This window comes from Bufo gargarizans, chromosome 1 (assembly GCF_014858855.1).
Source record: "Bufo gargarizans isolate SCDJY-AF-19 chromosome 1, ASM1485885v1, whole genome shotgun sequence".
Classification (NCBI taxonomy): domain Eukaryota; kingdom Metazoa; phylum Chordata; class Amphibia; order Anura; family Bufonidae; genus Bufo; species Bufo gargarizans.
In genome coordinates, this window is record NC_058080.1 from 276,750,977 (window position 1) to 276,775,939 (window position 24,963).

General features: G+C 43.6%; 1 protein-coding gene across 1 annotated transcript in view; it reads left to right on the plus strand.

The window, feature by feature from the left end:
• Window positions 1-23,710, plus strand: part of LOC122926253 (transmembrane protease serine 11C-like) — a 47,564-nt gene extending 23,854 nt beyond the window's left edge. Inside the window, exons 7-10 of the mRNA XM_044277629.1 lie at window positions 12,040-12,210; window positions 14,683-14,942; window positions 15,523-15,665; window positions 23,549-23,710. Coding sequence (XP_044133564.1) covers window positions 12,040-12,210; window positions 14,683-14,942; window positions 15,523-15,665; window positions 23,549-23,710 — 736 coding nt within the window. The remainder of the gene's footprint in view (window positions 1-12,039; window positions 12,211-14,682; window positions 14,943-15,522; window positions 15,666-23,548) is intronic.
• The last annotated feature ends 1,253 nt before the right edge of the window (window positions 23,711-24,963 follow it).

The following is a 24,963-nucleotide window of genomic DNA, read 5'->3' on the forward strand; positions in this document are numbered from 1 at the left end:
GGTTCATTAAGACCGCCGTCTAAAACGCTGGTCTTAATAAATGTGCTCCTATGTGTTTTCAGTGGGGAGAAAAGAGAAAGTTGCAACCTGACACCTTTGGAGGTGACTTTTCTTCCTAGAGATCAAAAGGCTTGGGTGCTGAAGTTCAACATGCCCTATTCATCTCTCTCCCAACATCAGAGGAGAGTTGGGTGCTCCCCATATACATTAGATGAAAATGGTGGGTTCAGACAACAATAGCGTAATGTGTGTGAGGGTCCTATCAATGTATAGATTGTGTGCCTGGTTTATTAGGATTTTTATATATTACTTCAATATGGATTAGCTAAGCCGAGTATTTGGTATAGCTTCACCCTAAGTTCACACCTGAGCGTTTTACAGCGCATTCAAACGCGCTGTAAAACGCTCAACACGTGGAAACCAATGCTTCCCTATGGCCCTGGTTCACACTTGAGCGTTTTACAGCGCGTTTGAACGCGCTGTAAAACGCCCGACGCATAAACAAGTTCTTGAGCTTTTTTTTGGGCGTTTGTCGCGCGTTTTGGCCCATAGACTCATTGGACAACACTGCAGTCAATCACACAAACGCGCGTCAAACGCGTGTTTACTATTGCAAAAAACATGCATAAAAACGCGCGAAAAAAGAATTTGTACTTCAGTGATTAATCCACACAGATACCTCTGACAAATGTAATTATCTTATAGTAGCCATACACATTATATAGGTATCGTCTAGATAATAGTCCCAGCAGCATGCTCATAAGCATCACACATTCTGTAAAAAAACAAGACTGACCACATAATGGATATCTCTTTGAGCTGATTGGTAGTCATATGATATGTGATATGATAGGGTTTAGCCACTGGGATCCCCTGATTCCAAGAATGTGCTGGTTTTAGATTTTCCCACTGGTGTAAAGCAGATTTCTCTTCATTGAAAGTAACAGAATTTATTAACAATAAGAGCACTGAAATAACAGCATCCTCTAACAGTTTATGCGCAGCTTAAAGGGGTTGTCCCTGTGGTCGTACCCCTGCCAATCATAAAAACGGGTGCCCAGCCTCCCTTATTAAATGAAGCAGTGGTCACACATGCATGCCGACACTCCATTGAGCAGAACAGAAAATAAGTAAAATTGCACTATTCACCATGTTTTGTTCACCTTGTTCCCATCATAAACTTAAATAAAAAGTGATGAAAAAGTCATATGCACCCCAAAATGGTACCAATAAAAACTACAATGTATCCCACAAAAAAACACTTTATTTTTTCAAAGGTTCATCTATTAAAAGTAATAAACTTTAATAAAAAAAAAGTATATGTTTGGTATCATCGTAATTGTACTGACACGCAGAATAAGGTTGTCAGGTCACTTTTAGCTCATCGTGAACACTGTCATATCAAAACCCCAAAAACCATAGCAGAGTTGTGTTTTTTTTTTCAATTTCACCCAGCAAAGATTTTTGTTTTCCAATACAAGATATGAATGGCACCATTAAAAAATATAACTGATCCCACAAATAATAAGTCCTCATATGGCTAAGTGAATGAAAAATGTAAAAAAGTTGTGGCTTTTGAAAGGTAGAAAAGAAAATAACGAAAATGCAAAAACAAAACTTCTCCCAGCTCTTAAGGGGGTAATAATATTATTAATTAAAACCGGACAGAAATGGTCACAAAACTGTACACACCCAGTTGGTGAAAATACTAGAGTAGCCACATCCTGAATACATTCAGTAATTAGAGAATTATCGCCTACGCAAAGCGGTTTTCTGGGAGGCAGCTATTGATGACCTATCCTCAGGACATAGTCTAGGCTATGTGACCGATGAACATGACATCACTAGCCCAAGAAAAGGCTATGGTGCTCTACTTCCTCAAACAGCTGATCTCAGGGGTGCTGGTAGGTGGACCCCCACCAATGAGATATTAATGACCTACCTACCCTAAGGATAGGTCATCAGTATTGAAACGCTCACAAAACCCATCCAACATCAATTAAAATATTCTTCAGTCATACCTAAAACATGCTTACACATCCAAATTGGGGATCCGCAAAACATGGACACTGGCCGTGTGCGTTCCGCATATTGTGGAACGCGCATGGCTGGCACTGTGATAGAAATTCCTATTCTTGTATGTGGCTGTGGACAAGAATACGACATGCTCCATCTTTTTGCAGAACGAAAGTGGCGATGCGGATAGCACACAGTGTGCTGTCCGCATCTTTTGCTGCACCATTCAAATTAATGGGTCCACACCCGTTCCACAAAATTGTAGAACGGATGCAGACCCATTTATACGAACATTTGAATGGACCTTTAGGTTGGGTTCACATCACCGTTCAGGCTACTTTCACACTTGCGGCAGGACGGATCCGACAGGCTGTTTACCCTGTCGGATCCGTCCTTTCGCTATTTCACCGTGTCGCCGGACCGCCGCTCCGTCCCCATTAACTATAATGGGGACGGGGTGGCGCTCCGGCGCAGTACGGCAGTTCGCGGTCAGAGGCCACCAGACAAAAAAGTCGGACATGCAGGACTTTTAGTCCGGCGGCTTTCGCCGTGCACTGCCGTACTGTGCCGGAGCGCCGCCCCCGTCCCCATTATAGTCAATGGGGACGGAGCGGCGGTCCGGCGGCACGGCGAAATAGCGGAAGGACGGATCCGACAGGGTGAACAGCCTGTCGGATCCAACCTGCCGCAAGTGTGAAAGTAGCCTTAGCTTTCCATTGTTCTGATCCATCAGAAGAAGAAAAAAGAAAACCCAGGATCCTGTAAAAAAACTGATCTTGTTGCATAAGTTAGGCCTCATGCACACGACCGTTGTGTGCATCCGTGGCCGTTGTGCCGTTTTCCGTTTTTTTTCACGGACCCATTGACTTTCAATGGGTCCGTGGAAAAATCGGAAAATGCACCGTTTGGCAGCCGCATCCGTGAGCCGTGTTTCCTGGCCGTGAAAAAAATATGACCTGTCCTATTTTTTTCACGGCCAACGGTTCACGGGCCCATTCAAGTCAATGGGTCCGTGAAAGAACACGGATGCACACAAGATTGGCATCCGTGTCCGTGATCCGTGGCCGTAGGTTTTAGTTTCATACAGACGGATCCGAAGATCCGTCTGCATAAAAGCTTTTTCAGAGCTGAGTTTTCACTTCGTGAAAACTCAGATCCGACAGTATATTCTAACACAGAGGCGTTCCCATGGTGATGGGACGCTTCTAGTTAGAATACACTACAAACTGTGTACAAGACTGCCCCCTGCTGCCTGGCAGCACCCGATCTCTTACAGGGGGATATGATAGTACAATTAACCCCATCAGGTGCGGCACCTGAAGGGGTTAATTGTACTATCATATCCCCCTGTAAGAGATCAGGGCTGCCAGGCAGCAGGGGGCAGACCCCCCCCCCCCCCTCCCCAGTTTGAATATCATTGTGCGGCCCCCCCCCCTCCCCTGTTGTTAACTCGTTGGTGGCCAGTGTGCGCACCCCCCTCCCTCCCTCCCTCTATTGTTTTAATACATTGGGGCCAGTGTGCGCGCGCCCCCCCAACCCCCCCCCCTCCCTCCCTCTATTGTTTTAATACATTGGGGCCAGTGTGCGCACCCCCCCAACCCCCCCCCCCCTCCCTCCCTCTATTGTAATAATAGCATTGGGGCCAGTGTGCGCACACCTTCGGTGGCAGCGGAGTAGAAGATTTTCATACTTACCTGGCTGCTGGCTGCTGCGATGTCTGCATCCGGCCGGGAGCTCCTCCTACTGGTAAGTGACAGCAATGCGCCGCACAGACCTGTCACTTACCAGTAGGAGGAGCTCCCGGCCGGACACAGAGATCGCAGCAGCCAGCAGCCAGGTAAGTATGAATCTTCTACTCCGCTGGCACCGATGATCGGGGGGGGGGGGGGGGGGGGGCACACTGGCCCCAATGCTATTATTACAATAGAGGGAGGGAGGGGGGGGGGGTTGGGGGGGCGCGCACACTGGCCCCAATGCTATTATTACAATAGAGGGAGGGAGGGAGGGGGGTGCGCACACTGGCCACCAACGAGTTAACAACAGGGGAGGGGGGGCCCACTGGCCACCAATGAGTTAAAAACAGGGGGGGGGGGGTCTGCCCCCTGCTGCCTGGCAGCACCTGCCAGGCAGCAGGGGACAGTCATGTACACAGTTTTTTTGTATATTCTAACCTGAAGCGTCTCCATCACCATGGGAACGCCTCTGTGTTAGAATATACTGTCGGAAATGAGTTTCACGATGTAGCTCATATCCGACAGTATATTCTAACATAGAGGCGTTCCCATGGTGATGGGGACGCTACAAGTTAAAATATACCATCGGATTGGAGAAAACTCCAATCCGATGGTATAACAGAACTCCAGACTTTACATTGAAAGTCAATGGGGACGGATCCGTTTGAAATGGCACCATATTGTGTCAACATCAAACGGATCCGTCCCCATTGACTTGCATTGTAATTCAGGACGGATCCGTTTGGCTCCGCACGGCCAGGCGGACACCAAAATGACTTTTTTTTCATGTCCGTGGATCCTCCAAAAATCAAGGAAGACCCACGGACGGAAAAACGGTCACGGATCACGGACCCACGGACCCCGTTTTTGCGGGCCGTGAAAAAAAACTGTCGTGTGCATGAGGCCTTATACATAGGATTGCACAGCATCCGTTTTTTTAAAGGATCCTGTTGCATCAGTTGTCCATTTGAGCCATTTCCGTCTGAGATCTGATACTGCATGCAGGACTTTTTTTCTGTCTAAAATAAAACAATCCCAGGTGGAAATGGTTCAAACTGATGCAGCAGGATCCGTTTTTTTTTTTTTTTTTTACATTATCCAGTTTTTTTTTCTCCCTCTTCTTTTGACGGATCAGAAGAACGGAAAGCTAAACAGTGATGTGAACTGCCTCTTATCACATTAATGCACGCTTGTGGAAAATTCTGAAAGTCTGAAATGTTTGAAAACAAGTATAGGTTGAGCTAATACCCAATATATTTTAGTCTAACCTCAGAATGTGTTCTTATTTCTTTGCCAGTTTCAAGCAGTGTTGCACCAGGTGCGACTACTACTCAGATCCCTGTCCAGACCTTTCCAGGTGTGTATTACAGTACACTACTAACAACCCATTATGAGTTGCTATTAACCTACCTCTAATTCATATTCCACAATGTTATAATTGGTTACCCTTGCACCCTTGGGAATGTCTAGATCTACCCCTACAAGAGTTGTATGACCTTAGAAAAAAGGATCTGCTTTTTTCTCCCCACCAACAGTGACACTGATGTCTATGGGCTGAGTCAGCTATTGCATCTTAACCCATTTCATTGGATATTTTAACGTGTACCTAACCTTTTAAGCAATTTTTTTTAAGAACTATTCTAAATGGCATATAAGGTATTGTGTTACTTTTTTACTTACAAAATAGGCTCCTGAAGTTCAGCCGTCTACAGCACTTTGGAATCTATGCACGTCAGTGGTATATGGGTGTACGGACTCCACTGGGGGGGCTGCAGTGAGCGATGTACAGTCGGTAACATACATTGATGCCCCTGCCTGTGCCAGCTGCAGGCAGGAGCAGTGATTTGCTATGCAGACAGGGGTGTAGCTATATGGGGTGCAGAGGTAGCAGCACCTACAGGGCCCAGGAGCCTGAGGGGCCCAAAGACCCTTGTGGTGCATAAGAAGACCGGTATTATAGAAAGTGCATGCAGGTCAAGTTACACCTCTGGCTGGAGGGAAAGGGTTAGGTCAGAAATTTGGCATGGGGGGGGGGGGGCATTTCAGCATGAAGGCTATGTGATTCCCTGCCCCTGGACACAAAACACTGAGGTAAGGGGGCCCAAGATGCACCAGGGCTTATGAGCCTTTAGCTACGCCCCTATATGCAGAACTTTTAGAGGAGTGGGTCGGGGGCATGCAGGTGCCAATTTTGTAAGTAAAACATACAAAAAATTAACTATATTATAAAATTGAATTATATTACATTAAGAATGGTTTTTAAGAAAATTGTTCAAAAGCTTACGTAAAATGTACAAACCGGATTCCAAAAAAGTTGGGACACTATACAAATCGTGAATAAAAACTGAATGCAATGATGTGGAGGTGCCAACTTCTAATATTTTATTCAGAATCGAAAATAAATCACGAAACAAAAGTTTAAACTGAGAAAATTTACCATTTTAAGGGAAAAATATGTTGAATCAGAATTTCATGGTGTCAACAAATCCCCAAAAAGTTGGGACAAGGCCATTTTCACCACTGTGTGGCATCTCCCCTTCTTCTTACAACAGTCAACAGACGTCTGGGGACCGAGGAGACCAGTTTCTCAAGTTTAGAAATAGGAATGCTCTCCCATTCTTGTCTAATACAGGCCTCTAACTGTTCAATCGTCTTGGGCCTTCTTTGTTGCACCTTCCTCTTTATGATGCGCCAAATGTTCTCTATAGGTATAAGATCTGGACTGCAGACTGGCCATTTCAGTACCCGGATCCTACGCAGCCATGATGTTGTGATTGATGCAGAATGTGGTCTGGCATTATCTTGTTGAAAAATGCAGGATCTTCCCTGAAAGAGATGACGTCTGGATGGGAGCATATGTTGTTCTAGAACCTGAATATATTTTTCTGCATTGATGGTGCCTTTCCAGACATGCAAGCTGTCCATGCCACACGCACTCATGCAACCCCATACCATCAGAGATGCAGGCTTCTGAACTGAGCGTTGATAACAACTTGGGTTGTCCTTGTCCTCTTTGGTCCGGATGACATGGCGTCCCGGATTTCCAAAAAGAACTTTGAATCGTGACTCGTCTGACCACAGAACAGTCTTCCATTTTGCAACACTCCATTTTAAATGATCCCTGGCCCAGTGAAAACGCCTGAGCTTGTGGATCTTGCTTAGAAATGGCTTCTTCTTTGCACTGTAGAGTTTCAGCTGGCAGCGGCGGATGGCACGGTGGATTGTGTTCACCGACAATGGCTTCTGGAAGTATTCCTGAGCCCATTCTGTGATTTCCTTTACAGTAGCATTCCTGTTTGTGGTGCAGTGTCGTTTAAGGGCCCGGAGATCACGGGCATCCAGTATGGTTTTATGGCCTTGACCCTTACGCACAGAGATTGTTCCAGATTCTCTGAATCTTCGGATGATGTTATGCACAGTTGATGATGATAGATGCAAAGTCTTTGCAATTATTCGCTGGGTAACACCTTTCTGATATTGCTCCACTATCTTTCTGTGCAACATTGTGGGAATTGGTGATCCTCTACCCATCTTGGCTTCTGAGAGACATTGCCACTCTGAGGAGCTCTTTTTATACCCAATCATGTTGCCAATTGACCTAATTAGTGTTAATTGGTCTTCCAGCTCTTCGTTATGCTCAAATTTACTTTTTCCAGCCTCTTATTGCTACTCATCCCAACTTTATTGGGATTTGTTGACACCGTGAAAATTTGAATCAACGTATTTTTCCTTTAAAATGATACATTTACTCGGATTAAACGTTTGATCCGTCATCTACGTTCTATTACAAATAAAATATTGACATTTGCCATCTCCACATCATTGCATTCAGTTTTTATTCACAATTTGTTTAGTGTCCCAACTTTTTTGGAATCCGGTTTGTAAGAATAAAAACCAGTATACAGTGAATAGCTATAAGAAAACCCATTATTTACCTTTAGATGCATACACAGTTCAGCCAATATTCAAATGTCGTTGAATATCAGATCAATATCTGACATTAAAATTATAATAGTTCTAACAAAGACATTATACACTGGATATAGTTTTCATAAAGTCGGTGGTTGTACAAAATTATAGGCTGCCTACATGGAAATATTTCAAATTTGCATAGTTAAATGTAGTATAATATACTATAGACTACTACATTATATATTTTTTCTAGCTAGTTATATCCATGTGTCAGATAATAGATACACATTCAGATTTGACATTTTCCATCCACTTTTTATTTTCAGCTACAGACAATACCAGCATTACTTTGGCCAATGCAGGAAATACAACAGGTGTGTAGTTATCCCATACAGGTTGGAATCCGCACACAAAAAAAAAAGTACCCCGCTGTTCTTATAATTCCCTTTTACAGTAGTCGACACCACAACTAGCACTAGCACCACTGTTAAAGGGAGTCTTTCACCTATACTGACCGTTTTTGAACACTAACACCATTCTCAGCATTATAGTACCCAGATGTAAATGCTACTTACTGTTTAGCTGTCCGTCGCTTATTTCCTTCAAAAAACACTTTAATCCAATATTCAAATTAGGTATGAAGGTGACCAGGGGCGGCGTTCAAGCGGCCGGTGCCCTGGCCCCTCTTCGCTATTATGAAACCCCTCCCTTTTTTTGTTTAAAACAGCAGATGGCGCATGAAACCGCAGTTTCATATGCTAGTATTTCTCAGTATTAGTATTTGAGGCAGATTATCTCCGGCGGTGATGGAGTGGCTTCATCCCTGGTACCGCCTACCCTCATCCCTACCCTGGGCTCCCCATTCTCACTAACACCGGTACCTCTTGGTCGCCCCTGTCAGTGCCCCCCCCCCCCCCCCCACTGAAGATGTCTGGCTGGCAGGATTATGTGGATATGTTAATGGTCGATGGCAGCTGCCAGGACACACGTATCCATCTGTTAATAGAGGGACTGAGACTATATTTTATACTATACCTTATATAATGTTTATTTTTATGTAGTGTTTTTATATAAGTTTATGGCATTTTATATACTGTATGTGTGCAGGGCTGGTACTGCCTTTTTAGCAAAGAAATGATGGCTTGGGACTCTCCACCTCAGCTTGGCACAAGCCATCAGTTCTCTGAAGGGTGCAGAGACCACCACTTGGAAAGGGAGGAACTACAGTAACAGCAACCTGGCCCGGAGCACATTCAGCTTCTGTGCTGTTGGATGAGTGCACGCATACTGTTGTCTCTTGGCAATCGCTTCGGTGATCGATTGCTGGCGGAATGACTGACGAGGAGTAGGAGGGCGACGAGGAGGGGCATCAGGACCAGCAGATGATGGGAAGGGCAAACAGCTTACTTCGGCTGAGGTGGTGGAGCCTTGACTGTCTGAAATTGGGTGTGTACCACTGGTTGATGTAGCAGTTCCTGCGGCAGGCTTGACCACCACATTGGAGCCACGGTTTCCCCAGGCCAGTTTATGGTGACACTGCATATTTTGACGCAGGTCCGTGGTGCCAACATTGGCACCCTGGCCCTGCTTCACCTTCTGCCCACAGATTCGACAAATGGCCATGTTCACCTCCCCCGGCGGCTTGAAAAAAAACTGCCACACCGCAGAGTAGGTGACACTCTGCACTGACTGGCTGCTACCGCCACTGCCTCTGTGAACCCCTGCACTACTAATTTCCAGGCCGGTAGGCTCCTGCAAAGCGGGTGGTCTACCCCGGGCACGTTTCGCTCCCGACCTCCCACTGCTGCACCCTGCTGACTCCCAGCCACGCTACTGACTTGTTGGCTCTGCCGCTGCCTCAGGCGCAAGCTGCAAACCTCTTCTCCCGATGATGATGAAGCCCCTTCGTCACCCAGCTCCTAATTGCGATCGGTTACATCATGTCCTCTAGTAGCTGTTCCTTGCTGAAAAGTGGAGCAGAGCCTATAGCATATACTACTTCTCGCGGTGAGGGAACAGAAAAGGACAGCGTCAGGTTGAGGACAGGTGAGGGCACAGGGCCTGCTCCCGGGCCATGGCAACTAAGGCTTGTGTCTGACGAACCCACCGACTCTTGGCTGGGGTTGTCTGATGTCACTTGCAACGAAGTCGCGGCCGTGAACGTCAAATAATATATATTTTTTGCCACTAATACACTCCAAAAAGGACTATAATTTTCTGACTTCAACACACAACGGCATATAAGCCCTTTTTCTTTTTCCCCACTAATACACGCAAAAAAAGACTTTGGAACATATATATAACTGCAGCCGTGAACGGCAATTTTTTTTTTTTGCCACTAATACACGCCAAAAAGGCTGTCATTTTCTCACTTCAACACACAACGGTTAATAAGCCTCATTTTTCCCCCACTAATACACGACAAAAAAAGGCTTTAGAACATATATGTAACTGCACCGCACAAGGGCTAATAAGACCCCAATAACAAGAACGGTTTGCTGGAATTACGGTGGTATTGCAAACCTGAAATTAGCTGCAGTATAAATGGCAATTTGGATCCGCAGTCAGTGCAGCAAGGTGTAATAGGATTGTTCCTATTACCCAGGCTGTACACTCCCCTATTGAACCCTGTTCTGCTTCAATACTGTGGAATAATTTCTCCCTATCCTTTCCTTACACTTCTAATGATCTTTCCCTGAACTTCTATTGAGCAAAATATAAGTTTTCAAGTCTTTCCTAGCACTGTCCCTAGGGCCTGCTAACATCTCTCCCTGCACTAAGTACACTGGTAAATGGCTGAATCCAAGATGGCTGAGGCTATTTATAGGGCTGTGACATCACAGGGCTGGCTGGCTGCTGATTGGCTGCATGCATGGCATTGTGGGTGATCCCTCGTTCCCAGAGTTCCTTGCTCCATGTCCTAACATGTGCAGCAGCCATTTTAGGAAAAAAAATGCTATTCGTTACCATGAAGCGTGAGGAAATTCGGATTCGGTGAGAATCGATTCATTCCTGAAATTCGGGTCGAATACCACTTCGTCAGCTTCGATTCGCTCATCTCTAATTGTAATCACTTGCATATATCATCATTACATTCACACATATGACGTTTTATTCAATTCAAACAATTCCTCCTTGATGAGTTATTTTTTTGTCACTGACTGTATAGTACCATAAAACACTACATTTTAATGCATGTGCAGCGGCCTATTGCCAGGGCCTGGGGGATCCCTTGCCCCTTAAGAGGTTTTAACGATATATGTCCCTCTGTTAGAGCAAGTAGTCGTGACGCCAGTTGTGGTTAAGCAACGAGGACTTGGAGATCCCTTTGTAGATGGTATTGGTGGAACCCAGGGTAGGAAAGCCAGAGTGGTGTAGAGTGGCCTACAATGTCTCTGTAGGTGTTATAGACACGTGTCACGGTGCACCCACATGGATATCCTTGGATCCCAGACGAGGTGTAGTCCGAAGCAAGTGCAAAATGAGGTTGTTAAACTTTGGTGATGAATGAGTAGAATAAATGGAGTCCGGACTTTGTATTAACGTTGAACACAGCTTTACTTGGCATAAACGGTTATCCAAACAATTTCCAAACTTTATCTTGGTCATCAGCAGGTATTCGCTTATCTCTGGCAGCAAACACTTCTGCAATAATCTCAGCTCTGCTATGTGGTAGCTCTATCAGCTCTGCTATGCTGGCTGGGTAAATAGTGACTTTTCCTCTTCTGTTGGAACTTAGCTGTCTGTAGTCTGTCTCTTACTATAGCTTTAATCCTAGGAACTTCTTCCTGGAATCAAGCTCACTTAGCTTGGGGTTAAGGCAATGCAAGCCCAGGATGGGACACGCAACCATAAAGCACTTTTGCAGGCATCGCTCTGCTGGCCAACACACAACCTCTCCCTGAGGAGGGTAGACTAGACTGACCTTGACTAACTAACTCCTCCCTCTCTAGAGAGGGCTGGAATAGAACTAGAAGGTTCCGCTTCAGAGAAACTAGCTCTTCACAGATTTGCTGCCACCTGCTGGTGAACCAGGCACATTACATGTAAAACAGTAGTTTATAAGGAAATGCATACACACATTGCAGGAAATGGCAATAACTATGAGGTGACACAGGATCACACCAATAGCGATAGTGGGGGTACAAAAGAGGTGGTAATGCCACCCTGTGTCATTACACATGTATTTCCCCAATTTACATAAATACATACATAAGAGTATTCATTCAACTTACGTTTGCCTTTAGAGACAGAACCCTGATGATGTCTACCACTGATTCCAAAGCTTTCTTTTGCTGGTCTTTCGGAAATCATTATCGATATAGAATTCTGATTGTACCTAGAACATAAAAAGATTTTCATATTTTACTATTTCAACAGCTTGTGGAGTCGGAGGTCCGTCAGCATTAAGCAGAATAGTCGGAGGAACAGCAGCCACGTTGGGTTCATGGCCTTGGCAGGCCAGTCTACGCTTTCAAGGGAGTCATAAATGTGGAGCGTCACTTATTAGCAGTTCCTGGCTTGTGACTGCTGCTCACTGCTTTAGTTCGTAAGTTAAACATTATTCGCATGACAGTATGTACTATCTGCTCAGTGGGATGTCTAGTATAGTACGCTACTGTACATTTGCCACTTGTGGCCTGGATAGTCACTCCAAGGAGTTTAAAGAGGTTGTCCCGCCATATATATTGATGACCTATCCTCAGGATAGGTCATCAATATCAGATCCGCTGGGGTCCAACACCCAGCACCCCTGCCAATCAGCTGTTTGACAAGGAGTCGGCGCTCCATGTATTACACTGCACTTTGTGTCAGAAGTTTCAGTGGGGCATTGTAATGACAAGTACTCACTCCATTCACTTGATTTAATTATAATTATACTACACCACCGCTCCAGAGGAGACGACACGTAGTGTAAAGAACAGGAACCAGCGCTCGCATAGAGTGCCGCCTGATCGACTATCTTGAGGACAGGTCATCAATATAAATTGCCGCACAACCTTTTAAGGCCCTTTTCAGATGAGCAAGTTTCACGCATAGGACTCGCAGTGTGAGTATGCGGCAGTTCCAGTCCTGACCTCCCAGCACTGATGGGGTCACATAGCATTATATTGACTTATGATGCTATGTAACCCTTACAGTTCTGGAATGTACAGGATAACACTGACAGCATTATGCCAGTGTTATTCAGTACATTCCAGACCTCTATGGGTTACATATCATCATAAATCAGTATAATGCTACGAGACCATGTCAGTCAGCTCGCTTGTCTGAAAGCGGCCTAAGGGTAAATTCACTTGCAGCAGATATGTTGCAGAAATGTCTGTGACTGAGTGCCATACATCTGAGAACGTCTTCACATTTGGCAGGTTTCTCAAGCTCCCGGAGACTGAAAATCTGTTCCATTCACCTGAATGCAGCTTGCAGAAATCCACTTGCTCTCACAAAAATAACCCCATTCAAATGGATAAAAATTACAGGAGCAGCTAATTTACAGATTGAGGCCTCATGGACACGACCGTATGAGTTTTGTGGTCCGCAAACCGCGGATTCTGGCTGTGTGCATGCCACATTTTCCTATTAGAAATGTCTAGTCTTGCAAAATGGACAAGGATAGGACATGTCTATAATATGCAGACCAACCGTACAGATTTTATGTGGCCCTTATAGAAATTAATGGATCCATGCGAAATCCCCAAAAAATGCGGATCGGAAGCAGACCCAAAATACAGTGATCTGCATGAGGCCTGAATCATAGAATCGATCTTCGCTTGCCATCACCCATGCTACTAGGAGTATGTGCCATCTTTACTAGATGAAGGAAGCTTAGGGTACAACCCCACTGTGCGGTTGTGTCGCTGTCGTGATGCAGCCGAAAGGGCCGCAGAGGGCTCTACTTAAATTAATGAAGACCACACTGTTTAGTCAGTCTGCATTGTTCATAGCCGTGCGAAGTTGAAGGTGCCGTGTGGCAATTGACAAGGCAAACCGACTAAACAGTGAAGTCTTCATTATTTTGAGTCCTCCGTGACCCATGCGGCCATGCTGTGGTCCAACACACAGTGGCTGGATCGCAACCGCAACATGACCACGCCGTGTGGTGGTTCCTTTCCTGCTTACTGACCCCTAGTCCCCTGGGTATTGACATCAAATGACCATGGCAGATAATCATGGCATGTCACTGTGAGGTAAGTCCATAGGGCATTGCCATGATTGGTTCCATAGTCATGTGACAGCTCAGTAAAGATGTTACTACCTGGAATACTGGCAAAACCTTTCTAGTCCTTCAAAGATGTCTCAAGCACAGTCATTTTTTTGGATGAAATTCAGCGGGTTCCCAGAAACCTGTTTATGGTAGTCAGATAGTTATGTATTAAAACCAGTGCAGACATGAAGACAAATACTGTAAGAGATCAGCAGCCCATTGGTTGAGTGGTCTCTGTACAATGCTGTGGAACATGTCAGCACTATAAATCCAACGGGAAATAAGATTCAGCATTTTTTTTTTAAAGGGTGGCCTAAAAATGAGTAACACCTCCGGTTTATATCTTCTCTAGTTTTCATACCCTGTGATTTATCATTATCACTGGCCTCAGCGGTAGGCTGCTTTCTCACAGTCAGTCTTTAGGCTAGTCTCACACTTGCATATATCAGATCCACCGCCAGACCCTATTGACTAAAAAGGGATCCGGCAGGGATCCAGCCAGTTTCCAGCATGAGTGTCTGGTTCCAGCCACACAAAAATGATGCATGCAGGGTTTTTGTCCTACTGAAACCCTGCACTCATGACAAAAACATGCCGGATCCCCGCTGGAGCCCATTATAAATCAATGGGGTCTGGCGGTGAACAGCAGTATCTGGCTAGACCAGATCTAGTGAACTTCATGGACAGCACAAGTACCCATTCATTTTAATGTGTGTATTGACTACATTAAAGCCTATGGATCACTGTTTATCCATTTTTGGTGAAAGTATGAAAAAAGGTCAAATGCGATAAAATATAACATTATTCTTTTCATAGGAGCAGAGATGTGAATTCTTGGACAGTCGTCTTAGGAACCATTTCTTTAAGTACTGGATCTGGGTTAAAGCTCCAAAATATCATTATCCATGAGAATTACACCAGTGGGGAATATCAAAATGACATTACGCTTCTCCAGCTATCAAGTCCAGTAAAGTTCACGCCGTACATACAACCAGTATGTCTACCGGATGCACTGGACATCTTTCCAGACAACTCTTCATGTTATGTATCTGGATGGGGAACCCTCACAGATGGAGGTTAGGAAAAATAAATTCACTTAAAGTAAAGCCCCATGCACATGATCGTACTTTTGGTCGGCAGCCAATCCGCATCTTTCTGCAGATGAGTTGCAGACCCATTCATTTCAATGGGGCCACAAAAAACTGGTCAACACACCATGTGCTGTCCGCATTCGTAAGGCTGTTCTGCAAAAAAGATAGAGCATGTGCTATTCTTGTCCGAGAAGAATAGGCAATTGTAACATAGGGTGGGACATGCGGGACGGGAAAACGCACACAGCCGATATCTCTGTTTTGCGGATCACTGGATACGGTGGTGTGCAAGGGGCCTAGGGCTGCTTTCACACAGAGTATGGTCAGTTATTTCCGTCAGTTATTGTGAGCCAAAACCACGCGTGAAGGTGACACAGAGATAAGGTGTAATGGAAAGCTCTGCATCTGTTCTGTGCTTTTGACCCGCACCTGGTTTTGGCTCACAGTCACTGATGGAAATCACTGATCAAACACTGACTGTGTGAAAGCAGTTTAAAAGTCTTAATTCGTATGAATGTAAAAGAAAATGAAATAGATGATAAAAAAAAATCATTACATTTTTCAGGGAGTTTAGCATCTGTTCTACAACAAGCTGAATTGAAAATCATTAATTCAAAGTTATGCAGCAATTACCAGATGTATGGATATCTTATAAAGCCATCAATGATATGTGCTGGTTATATAGAAGGAAAAATTGATTCATGTCAGGTAAGTGGCAGCATGTGAATATGCTACTTTGCTTAGAGTAAAAAAGTTTGCAGCTAGCCCCCCCTTCCTTGTGCTCCCGTGATCTCTGCTGCACGGACTCCGCTTGTAAATGTGGAAAACTAATGTAGAAAAAATTCCAGTATCTCAGAATCCATGAATTAGGGCTTTAATTAAAAAAATTCACACATAACAATTAAAAAAATTCACACATAACAAGTGCTTGAAAAAAGATCCAAACAACTGCATTGTTTGGATCTTTTTTGCAACCACTTGTTATTTAAGGGTTTTCTTGAATAAAGCCCCCATTTATAGATTCTAAAATACTGGACTTTTTTCTACTTTATTGTGCTTAGAAGAGTGAAATCGAATGCCCTTTAACCCCTTTAGGACACATCCTTATTTCATCTTAAGGACCAGGCCATTTTTTGCTAATCTGACCAGTGTCACTTTAAGTGCTGATAACTTTAAAACGATTTGACTTATCCAGGCCATTCTGAGAATGTTTTTTCGTCACATATTGTACTTCATGACACTTGTAAAATGAAGTTAAAAAAAATAAAATTATAAAAAAAAATACAAAATTTACCAAAGATTTGTAAAAAAAATTGCAAATTTCTAAGTTTAAATTTCTCTACTTCTATAATACATAGTAATACCTACAAAAATAGTTATTACTTTACATTCCCCATATGTCTACTTCATGTTTGGATCATTTTGGGAATGACATTTTATTTTTTGGGGATGTTTCAAGGCTTAGAAGTTTAGAAGCAAATCTTGAAATTTTTCAGAAATTTTCAAAAACCCACTTTTCAAGGACCAGTTCAGGTCTGAAGTCACTTTGTGAGGCTTACATAATAGAAACCACCTAAAAATGACCCCATTCTAGAAACTACACCCCTCAAGGTATTCAAAACTCCACAAAAATTAATGGAAAATAGAGATACAATATCAAAATTTCACTTTTTTTGGCAGATTTTCCATTTTAATAATTTTTTTCCAGTTACAAAGCAAGGGTTAACAGCCAAACAAAACTCAATATTTATGGCTCTGATTCTGTAGTTTACAGAAACACTCCATATGTGGTCGTAAAACGCTGTACGGGCACACGGCAGGGCGCAGAAGGAAAGGAATGCCGTACGGTTTTTGGAAGGCAGATTTTGCTGGACTGTTTTTTTAAAAACCATGTCCCATTTGAAGCACCCCTGATGCACTCCTAGAGTAGAAACTCCAAAAAAGTTACCCCATTTTAGAAACTACGGGATAGGGTGGCAGTTTTGTTGCTACTATTTTAGGGTACATATGATTTTTGGTTGCTCTATATTACACTTTTTGTGAGGCAAGGTAACAAGAAATAGCTGTTTTGGCACCGTTTTTATTTTTTATCATTTATAACATTTATCTGACAGGTTAGATCATGTGGTATTTTTATAGACCAGGTTGTCACGGACGCTGAGATACATAAATTTTAAAAAGTATACATATTGGGTAAGTTTTAAACAATGATTTCATTTTTTAAACAAAAAAAAGTAATCATGTTTTAGTGTTTCCATAGTCTGAGAGCCATAGTTTTTTTTTTGTTTTTGGGCGATTATCTTGGGTAGGGTATGAGTTTTGCGGGATGAGATAACGGTTTGATTGGCACTATTTTGGTGTGCATATGACTTTTTGATCACTTGCTATTACACTTTTTGTGATTAAGGTGACAAAAAATGGTTTATTTAGCAGTTTTTCTTTTTACAGTGTTCATCTGAGGGGTTAGTTCATGTGATACTTTTATAGAGCCGGTCGATACGGACGCGGCGATACCTAATATGTATACTTTTTTTTATTTATGCAAGTTTTACACATTAACAGCTTTTTTAAAACAAAAAAAATGATGTTTTAGTGTCTCCATATTCTGAGCCATAGTTCTTTTATTTTATTTTATTATCAGGTAAGGACTCATTTTTTGCGGGATGAGGTGATGGTTAGATTGGTACTATTTTGGTGGGCATACGCCTTTTTGATCGCTTGCTGTTTTACTTTTTGTGATGTAAGGTGTTTATTTAGCACAGTTTTTATTTTTTACGGTGTTCATCTGAGGGATTAGGTCATGTGATATGTTTATAGAGCCGGTCGATACGGACGCGGCGATACCTAATATACCCCTATTTTTTACCAATTTTTTTTAACTTTATTTGGGGGAAATGACGTTTTTGGTTAATTTTACTTGAAACTTAAATTTTTTTGGGGGGAACACTTTATTTTTATAACTTGTTTCACTTTATTTTTTGTCCCACTTTGGGACTTCAACTTTTGGGGGTCTAATCCTTTAAAATGCATTCCAATACTTCTGTATTGGAATGCATTGGCTGTATGAGTAATACTGTGTGTTTTACTCATACAGCTTCCGGCCTGTGAGATCCTTAGGCATCGCGCTACCTTCCATGCCATCGGGTCTCCCCCCTACAGCCCCACGGGGACCCACAGGGCCCCGCCCGCAACATAAAAAGCCGCAAACCGCAGTTCTGAATTGACCTGCGGTTTGCGGCGATTGCCGCCACGGGGGGGGGGGGGGGGTCACAGGACCCCCCCGTGCATTTAGCCAAGGTGCCTGTTAAACGATTTGAACAGGCGGTGATCGTAAATACACATGACGTACCGGTACGTCATGTGTCCTGAAGAGGTTAAATACATAATAACATTTCATATGGAACATTACAGATAAAAGGATTGTAGTTTTTCATCCAGTAGAGCTCATGCACATGGCCGTTGTTTTGGTCCGCATCTGAGCCGCAGTTTTGGCAGCTCGGATGCGGACTCATTTACTTCAATGGGGTACTCCGTGTGCTGTCCACATCCATTACGCAGTTCCGTGGTCCACCCCAAAAATATAACATGTCCTATTTTTGTCCGCGCGTTGCAGACAAGAATAGGCAGTTATATTAAAGGCTGTCCGTGCCGTTACGCTAAATTGCGGAATGCACATGGACGACATCCATGTTTTGCGGATCCACGGTTTGCTGACCGCAAAACACACAACAGTCGTGTGCATGAGGCCTTATAAGCAGATTTTATTACAGATTTAGGGCTGTATTATACCAACAGATTATCTGACAGATTTTCAGAGCAATCACACACAGATCTTTTGTTATACACACCGACTATTGGTCTGATTGGACAGATATTGGTCACATAATCTGTTGCTGTAATGGGGCCCTAAGCCACAGATTTCACCCATCTGAAACATCTACTTTTCGGAAGGTTTTGTACACTGTAAGGCTGGGTTCACACCTGAGCGTTTTACAGCGTGTTCCTACGCGCTGTAAAACGCTCAACAAGGAGAAACCAATGCTTCCCTATGGGAATGGTTCTCACCTGGGTGTTTTACAGCGCGTACGATCGCGCTGTAAAACGCCCGACGCCCCAAGAAGTACATGAGCTTCTTTGGGGTGTCTTGTCGCGCATTCCCGTACATAGACTTCTGGGAACGTGCGACAATGGGCGTTCGCTTGTCTCTGTATGCGCGATTGCAAACGCCCGTACAATCGCGCATACAGAGCGCTCCATCGCGAACGCTCAGGTGTGAACCCAGCGTAAGTGAATGTAGATGTTAAAGCACCATTAAAGGGAACCTGTCATCATAAAAAATGCAGTGCAGTGTGTTATAGAGCAGGAGGAGCTGAGCACATTGATATGTAGTTTTATGGGAAATGATGCAGTAAAACTTGTAATTTATTCACTTAAATTTCTACTCATTCTGAACTTTGAAGTCAGGGAGGTGGTCCTATCAGTGATTGACAGCCTTCCCTCTATGACTGTGTATACAGAGATAGCTGCCAGTCACTGACTGAAGACAAGGAGACGGTCCTATCAGTGATTGACAGCCTTCCATCTATGACTGTGTATACAGAGATAGCTGTCAATCACTGACTGAAGACAAGGAGGAGGTCCTATCGGAGACTGACAGCCTTCCCTCTATGACTGTGTACACAGAGATAGCTGTCAGTCACTGACTGAAGACAAGGAGGAGTTCCTATCAGTGACTGACAGCCTTCCCTCTATGACTGTGTATACAGAGATAGCTGTCAGTCACTGACTGAGGACAAGGAGACGGTCCTATCAGTGACTGACAGCCTTCCCTCTATGACTGTGTATACAGAGATAGCTGTCAGTCACTGACTGAAGACAAGGAGGAGGTCCTATCGGTGACTGACAGCCTTCCCTCTATAACTGTGTATACAGAAATAGCTGTCAGTCACTGAAGACATGGAGACTGTCCTATCAGTGACTGACAGCCTTCCCTCTATGACTGTGTATACAGAGATAGCTGTCAGTCACTGACTGAAGACAAGAAGACAGTCCTATCAGTGACTGACAGCCTTCCCTCTATGACTGTGTATACAGAGATAGCTGTCAGTCACTGACTGAAGACAAGGAGACGGTCCTATCAGTGACTGACAGCCTTCCCTCTATGACTGTGTATACAGAGATAGCTGTCAGTCACTGACTGAAGACAAGGAGGTGGTCCTATCAGTGACTGACAGCCTTCCATCTATGACTGTATATACAGAGATAGCTGTCAGTCACTGACTGAAGACAAGGAGGAGGTCCTATCAGTGACTGACAGCCTTCCCTCTATGACTGTGTATACAGAGATAGCTGTCAGTCACTGACTGAAGACAAGGAGGCAGTCCTATCAGTGACTGACAGCCTTCCCTCTATGACTGTGTATACAGAGATAGCTGTCAGTCACTGACTGATGACAAGGAGGCGGTCCTATCAGTGATTGACAGCCTTCCATCTATGACTGTATATACAGAGATAGCTGTCAATCACTGGTCTGAAACTGGACAGTGAACATTCAACTCCAGTCATTAAGTTCCAATGTCATCACAAAGTTTTCTGCACGTTTCCATTTTTAGTACTTTTTTTCCCCATCTGCGTTTTTTTTCCGTGACAATGCCAGCTCCAGATATTAGCTTAAGGTCAATGAGAAATATGAAACACAGGATACACAAGTGGTTTTTTTGCTCCTTGCATTATTAGGTGGTGTCTTTTTGCCGCTTTAAAAAAAATGCAGCATGCTGGAGCTCTTGTAGTTCTTTTTTCAGGCATTTTACCAACACCTTCTTTATAGGGGAAAAAACACCATGGAGAAAACACTAGTGTAACACAAGAAGAAAAAAAATGCCATAAAAACCACAGCAAAAATTGCATATGCCCAAAAAAAAAAAATGCTTATTCTGGTGGGGGTTTTTTACATGAGAAAAAGTCATGTTTTTAAGGACCCATAGAGAGAACACCTTACAACATAATGCAATGAAAATATTGATATCCCTTGCACAAAAATAAGGCTCCATCAACAGGAGCGAGTTCTACGCATTCGACTCACAGCATGTGTCAGCGAGAGCACCCGTCCTGACCTCCAAGCACCTATGGGGTCGCATAGAATTATACTGATTTATGATGCTATGTAAACCATAAAGCTGTCAGTGTTATACAATGCATTCCAAAACTATAAGGGTTATATAGCATCATAAATCAATATAATGCTATGCAAACCAGTCAGTGCTGGTAGGTCAGGACGGGTGCTCACTTGTGTGGAAGGGGCCTAAGGAAAAAATGACCTGTTGGTGGTACTTGAAGGATGGAGCTGAGAAACACTGTAAGACTATGTTCTCATTGTGCAACAAGCCCAGGAAGGGAGTAGGAGAGAGGACAAGAGTGGTGGTAGTGGCACTGATGGTGGCAGCGGGGTACAAGGCAGGAGAGCAGGCCTAAGCCCAGCTGATGGTAAAAACAAAGACCAGGCCCATTTAGTTAGAATAAATGTCTCTCTCTTTACTGAGCAGATGATGGGAGTTACAGTAGAAATGCAAATAGCAGGTATAATTCTTAAATATTTAACACAGCAGGATCCTCCCAAAGGTTGTATATAGGAGATAGCAATGATGGTGGTAGTCCTCCCTGAGTCTCTCCTCTAGGTACACTTTACAGTCTACTCTAATAACCATAGGCGTGCAGTTCTGTTCTCAATAACACTTTCTGTAATGGCCTATCTGCAGGGTGCAATCCTTAGATCCAGATAGACTGTCCATCTCAGAAGTGTGGTGGGTGCTGGAGGCAATTCACCCTTTCCACAAGCAGTAAAGTCTATTGCCATAACTGTGTGTTTACCTTACTGTCTCGGTCCAGCACGGACTTTAAAGGGGTTGTCTCACTTCAGTAAATGGCATTTATCATGTGGAGAAAGTTAATACAAGGCACCTTGTAATGTATTGTGATTGTCCAAATTGCTTCCTTTGCTGGCTGGATTCATTTTTCCATCACATTATACCAGGCATGTCCAAACTGCGGCCATCCAGCTGTTGCAAAACTACAACTCCCAGCATGCCCTAATAGCTGTAAGCTATCCAGGCATGCTGGGAGTTGTAGTTTTGCAACAGCTGGAGGGCCGCAGTTTGGACATGCCTGCATTATACACTGCTCGTTTCCATGGTTACGACCATCCTACAATGCATCAGTGGTGGTCGTGCTCGCACACTATAGGAAAAAGCGTCAGCCTCTCTGGTGGCCTGTTCCTGCGCCAGATTTATCATCCAGCCTAAGCCCCTGTGATAAATCTGGTGCAGGTTTAGACAGCCTAAATGTATGCAGTCAGAATGGAGAGCTCTTCTATGAGAACTGCTCCTGTTCTTTCAGAATTGAGGCATCCTTATATTACATGGACAGTGATTTATCTGGTTGCAGCTTCCCTGGCTAAATCAGCTGTTAGAGGAGACAAACTCTTCATTTGATTGAGAAGAAATGCCTAAAAACAGGTTACCGTATTTTTCGCCCTATAACAGTGATGGTGAACCTTTTAAAGACAGAGTGCCCAAAACTGCAACCAAATACCCACTTATTTATCGCAAAGTGCCGACACGGCAATTTAACCTAAATACCAATATAACATCTTTTATGTCCTTTATCATTTATCTATAATACATTAATAGCCTACATTTAATGCGCTGCCTGTGCCGTTTATAGTGTGTCCTAGGGATGATGAATGGCAGGAAAAGTCTAAAGCATATTGCTATGCCATAGACTTTTTCCAGGGCGTGGGTGCCCACATAGAGGGCTCTGAGTGCCGCCTCTGGCACCCGTGCCATAGGTTCGCCATCACTGCCCTATAAGATGCACCAAGGTTTTAGAGGAGGACAAAAAGAAAAAAATATTTTTCAATAGACCTCAGATCAGACCAGCAATCAGACCCCCAATGCTAATTAGACCTCAGCTCACAGCCCCAATCAGACCACCAATGTTAATTAGACCCCAATAAGACCTCAGCTCAGACCCCAATATAAATGACCCCCAAATAGACCTCAAATAAGAGCCCCATGCCTCTCATCAGCCCCCCATGCCTTTTATAAACCCCCATATGCCTCTCATCAGCCCCCCCATGCTTTTTATAAACCGCCATATGCCTCTCATCAGCCCCCCATATGCCTCTCATCAGCCCCCCATATGCCACAGAGCATATAAAATAAAATAAACACTCTCTTCTCCTACTCGGGACGCCTCCGCTCCTCACCTCCAGCGCTCCTCCTGTCACCGGCTGTGCTGTGAACTGATGCGCACAGTGAGAGGTCACAGAGCGCCCTCATGCTGTGTGCAGCTACAGGACAGCCGAGGATCCAGAAGCGGTGAGTACAGAGCCTTCACTGCTTACCGATCCTCCGTTACTAAAGAGCACTTCCATAATGCACGCGCTCATTAGTATTCACCCCATAAGACGCAGGGGCATTTCCCCCCCCCACACACACTTTTGGGAGGATAAAATGTGTCTTATGGGGTAAGAAATACGGTACTTAGAAAACTACTCCAATTCTCTGGTCCACTAATGTTCTGTTTTATTCTAGGGGGACTCTGGAGGACCTTTGGTTGCCCTACAGTCTAATAACAGGTGGTCACTCATAGGAATTGTCAGTTTTGGCTATGGATGTGCTTTACCCATGAAGCCCGGTGTGTACACAAAGGTCACGTATTTTCGCAGCTGGATTACACAGAAGTCTGGTGTATAAATCTTCAAATTAAGTAAGATGAAATGGACAATGTCTTATACTGTGAACCACCCTCCTGTTTAAGCAGCTGATGTTTGCAAGATTTAAAAGGGTTGTGCCATAAACAAATTTTTATTCTAATGTGTACCGTATTTTCATTCTATAGCTGCCTTTCCTCCTCAAATTATTCCTCCTTCCTAGCAGGAATAATAGAGGAATGGCATAACATCAAGTCATAAGAATAAATGCTCCAGAATTGTAATTTCATGTGGAATTCAATTATTTCCTAAAACAGAAAGGAGAGGTTACAGGTTTGCCTTTAAGAACAATTTTCGATTACATTTCCCATGTCCTGAGCTCATTTTCATCATGAGAACCAAACCGGAGATGCATCAGCTCCATATAAAAAAACTTTGAAGCAAAATGTGATCTCTTTTCGATGTGCGAATGTAGTGGTTTTTATGCTCTGTTATGACCCATTTTGTGACGGACAGATGCTTTTCTATGTGTTTACGGGGTAGACCACAGCAGCACGCTACACAAGTCTGTCGAAGGGCATCGGTAACCTTAGAGAAAAACATTTCAGAGTACTACAATGTCTTGATTCATATGTATTGCATCATTTTCTATGTACATATATTATTCATTATACTGTGATGTATATAAACATATTGATTATGAAAGAGAAATAAATGATAATATATATAAACGGTCTGGATTCATTGGCTATAAGAATTTTTTATTGTGAGTATTTGTCCTAAAAAAAAACAAAAAAAAAAAACATAGACTTTCATGAACATAAAAACATTGGTTTTTCTTCACATAGGTGAAAAACGCATGTAATCCGGATACAATCTGGACGAAAAAAATAAAAGAAACACACACACTGAACGCAATCACAAAAAAACTGATTGAACTTGAATACAAAACCATCAGTTTTTCCTGAACAGATCCTGACACAATCCGTATCGCTCGTGTAAAAGAGGCCTTAGGCCACCTGCACACGGGTGCGGTTGAACGCACATAAGATTTGCATGATTTTTAGGATTTATCTGTGTTTCTGCACCAAATCCACACGAAAATCCACAGCAGTTTTTGGTGCAGATTTGGTGCGGTTTTGCCCCAGACCTCACCCTTCATTGGAACAGGGTGAAATCCGCAGCTAAAATCACAAACATAATTGACATGCTGCGTATTTGGAAATCCGCACGGCAGGTCAATTTCTGCACCAAAAAAATACACCATGTGTGCATGAGAATTGTGTAATCTCATAC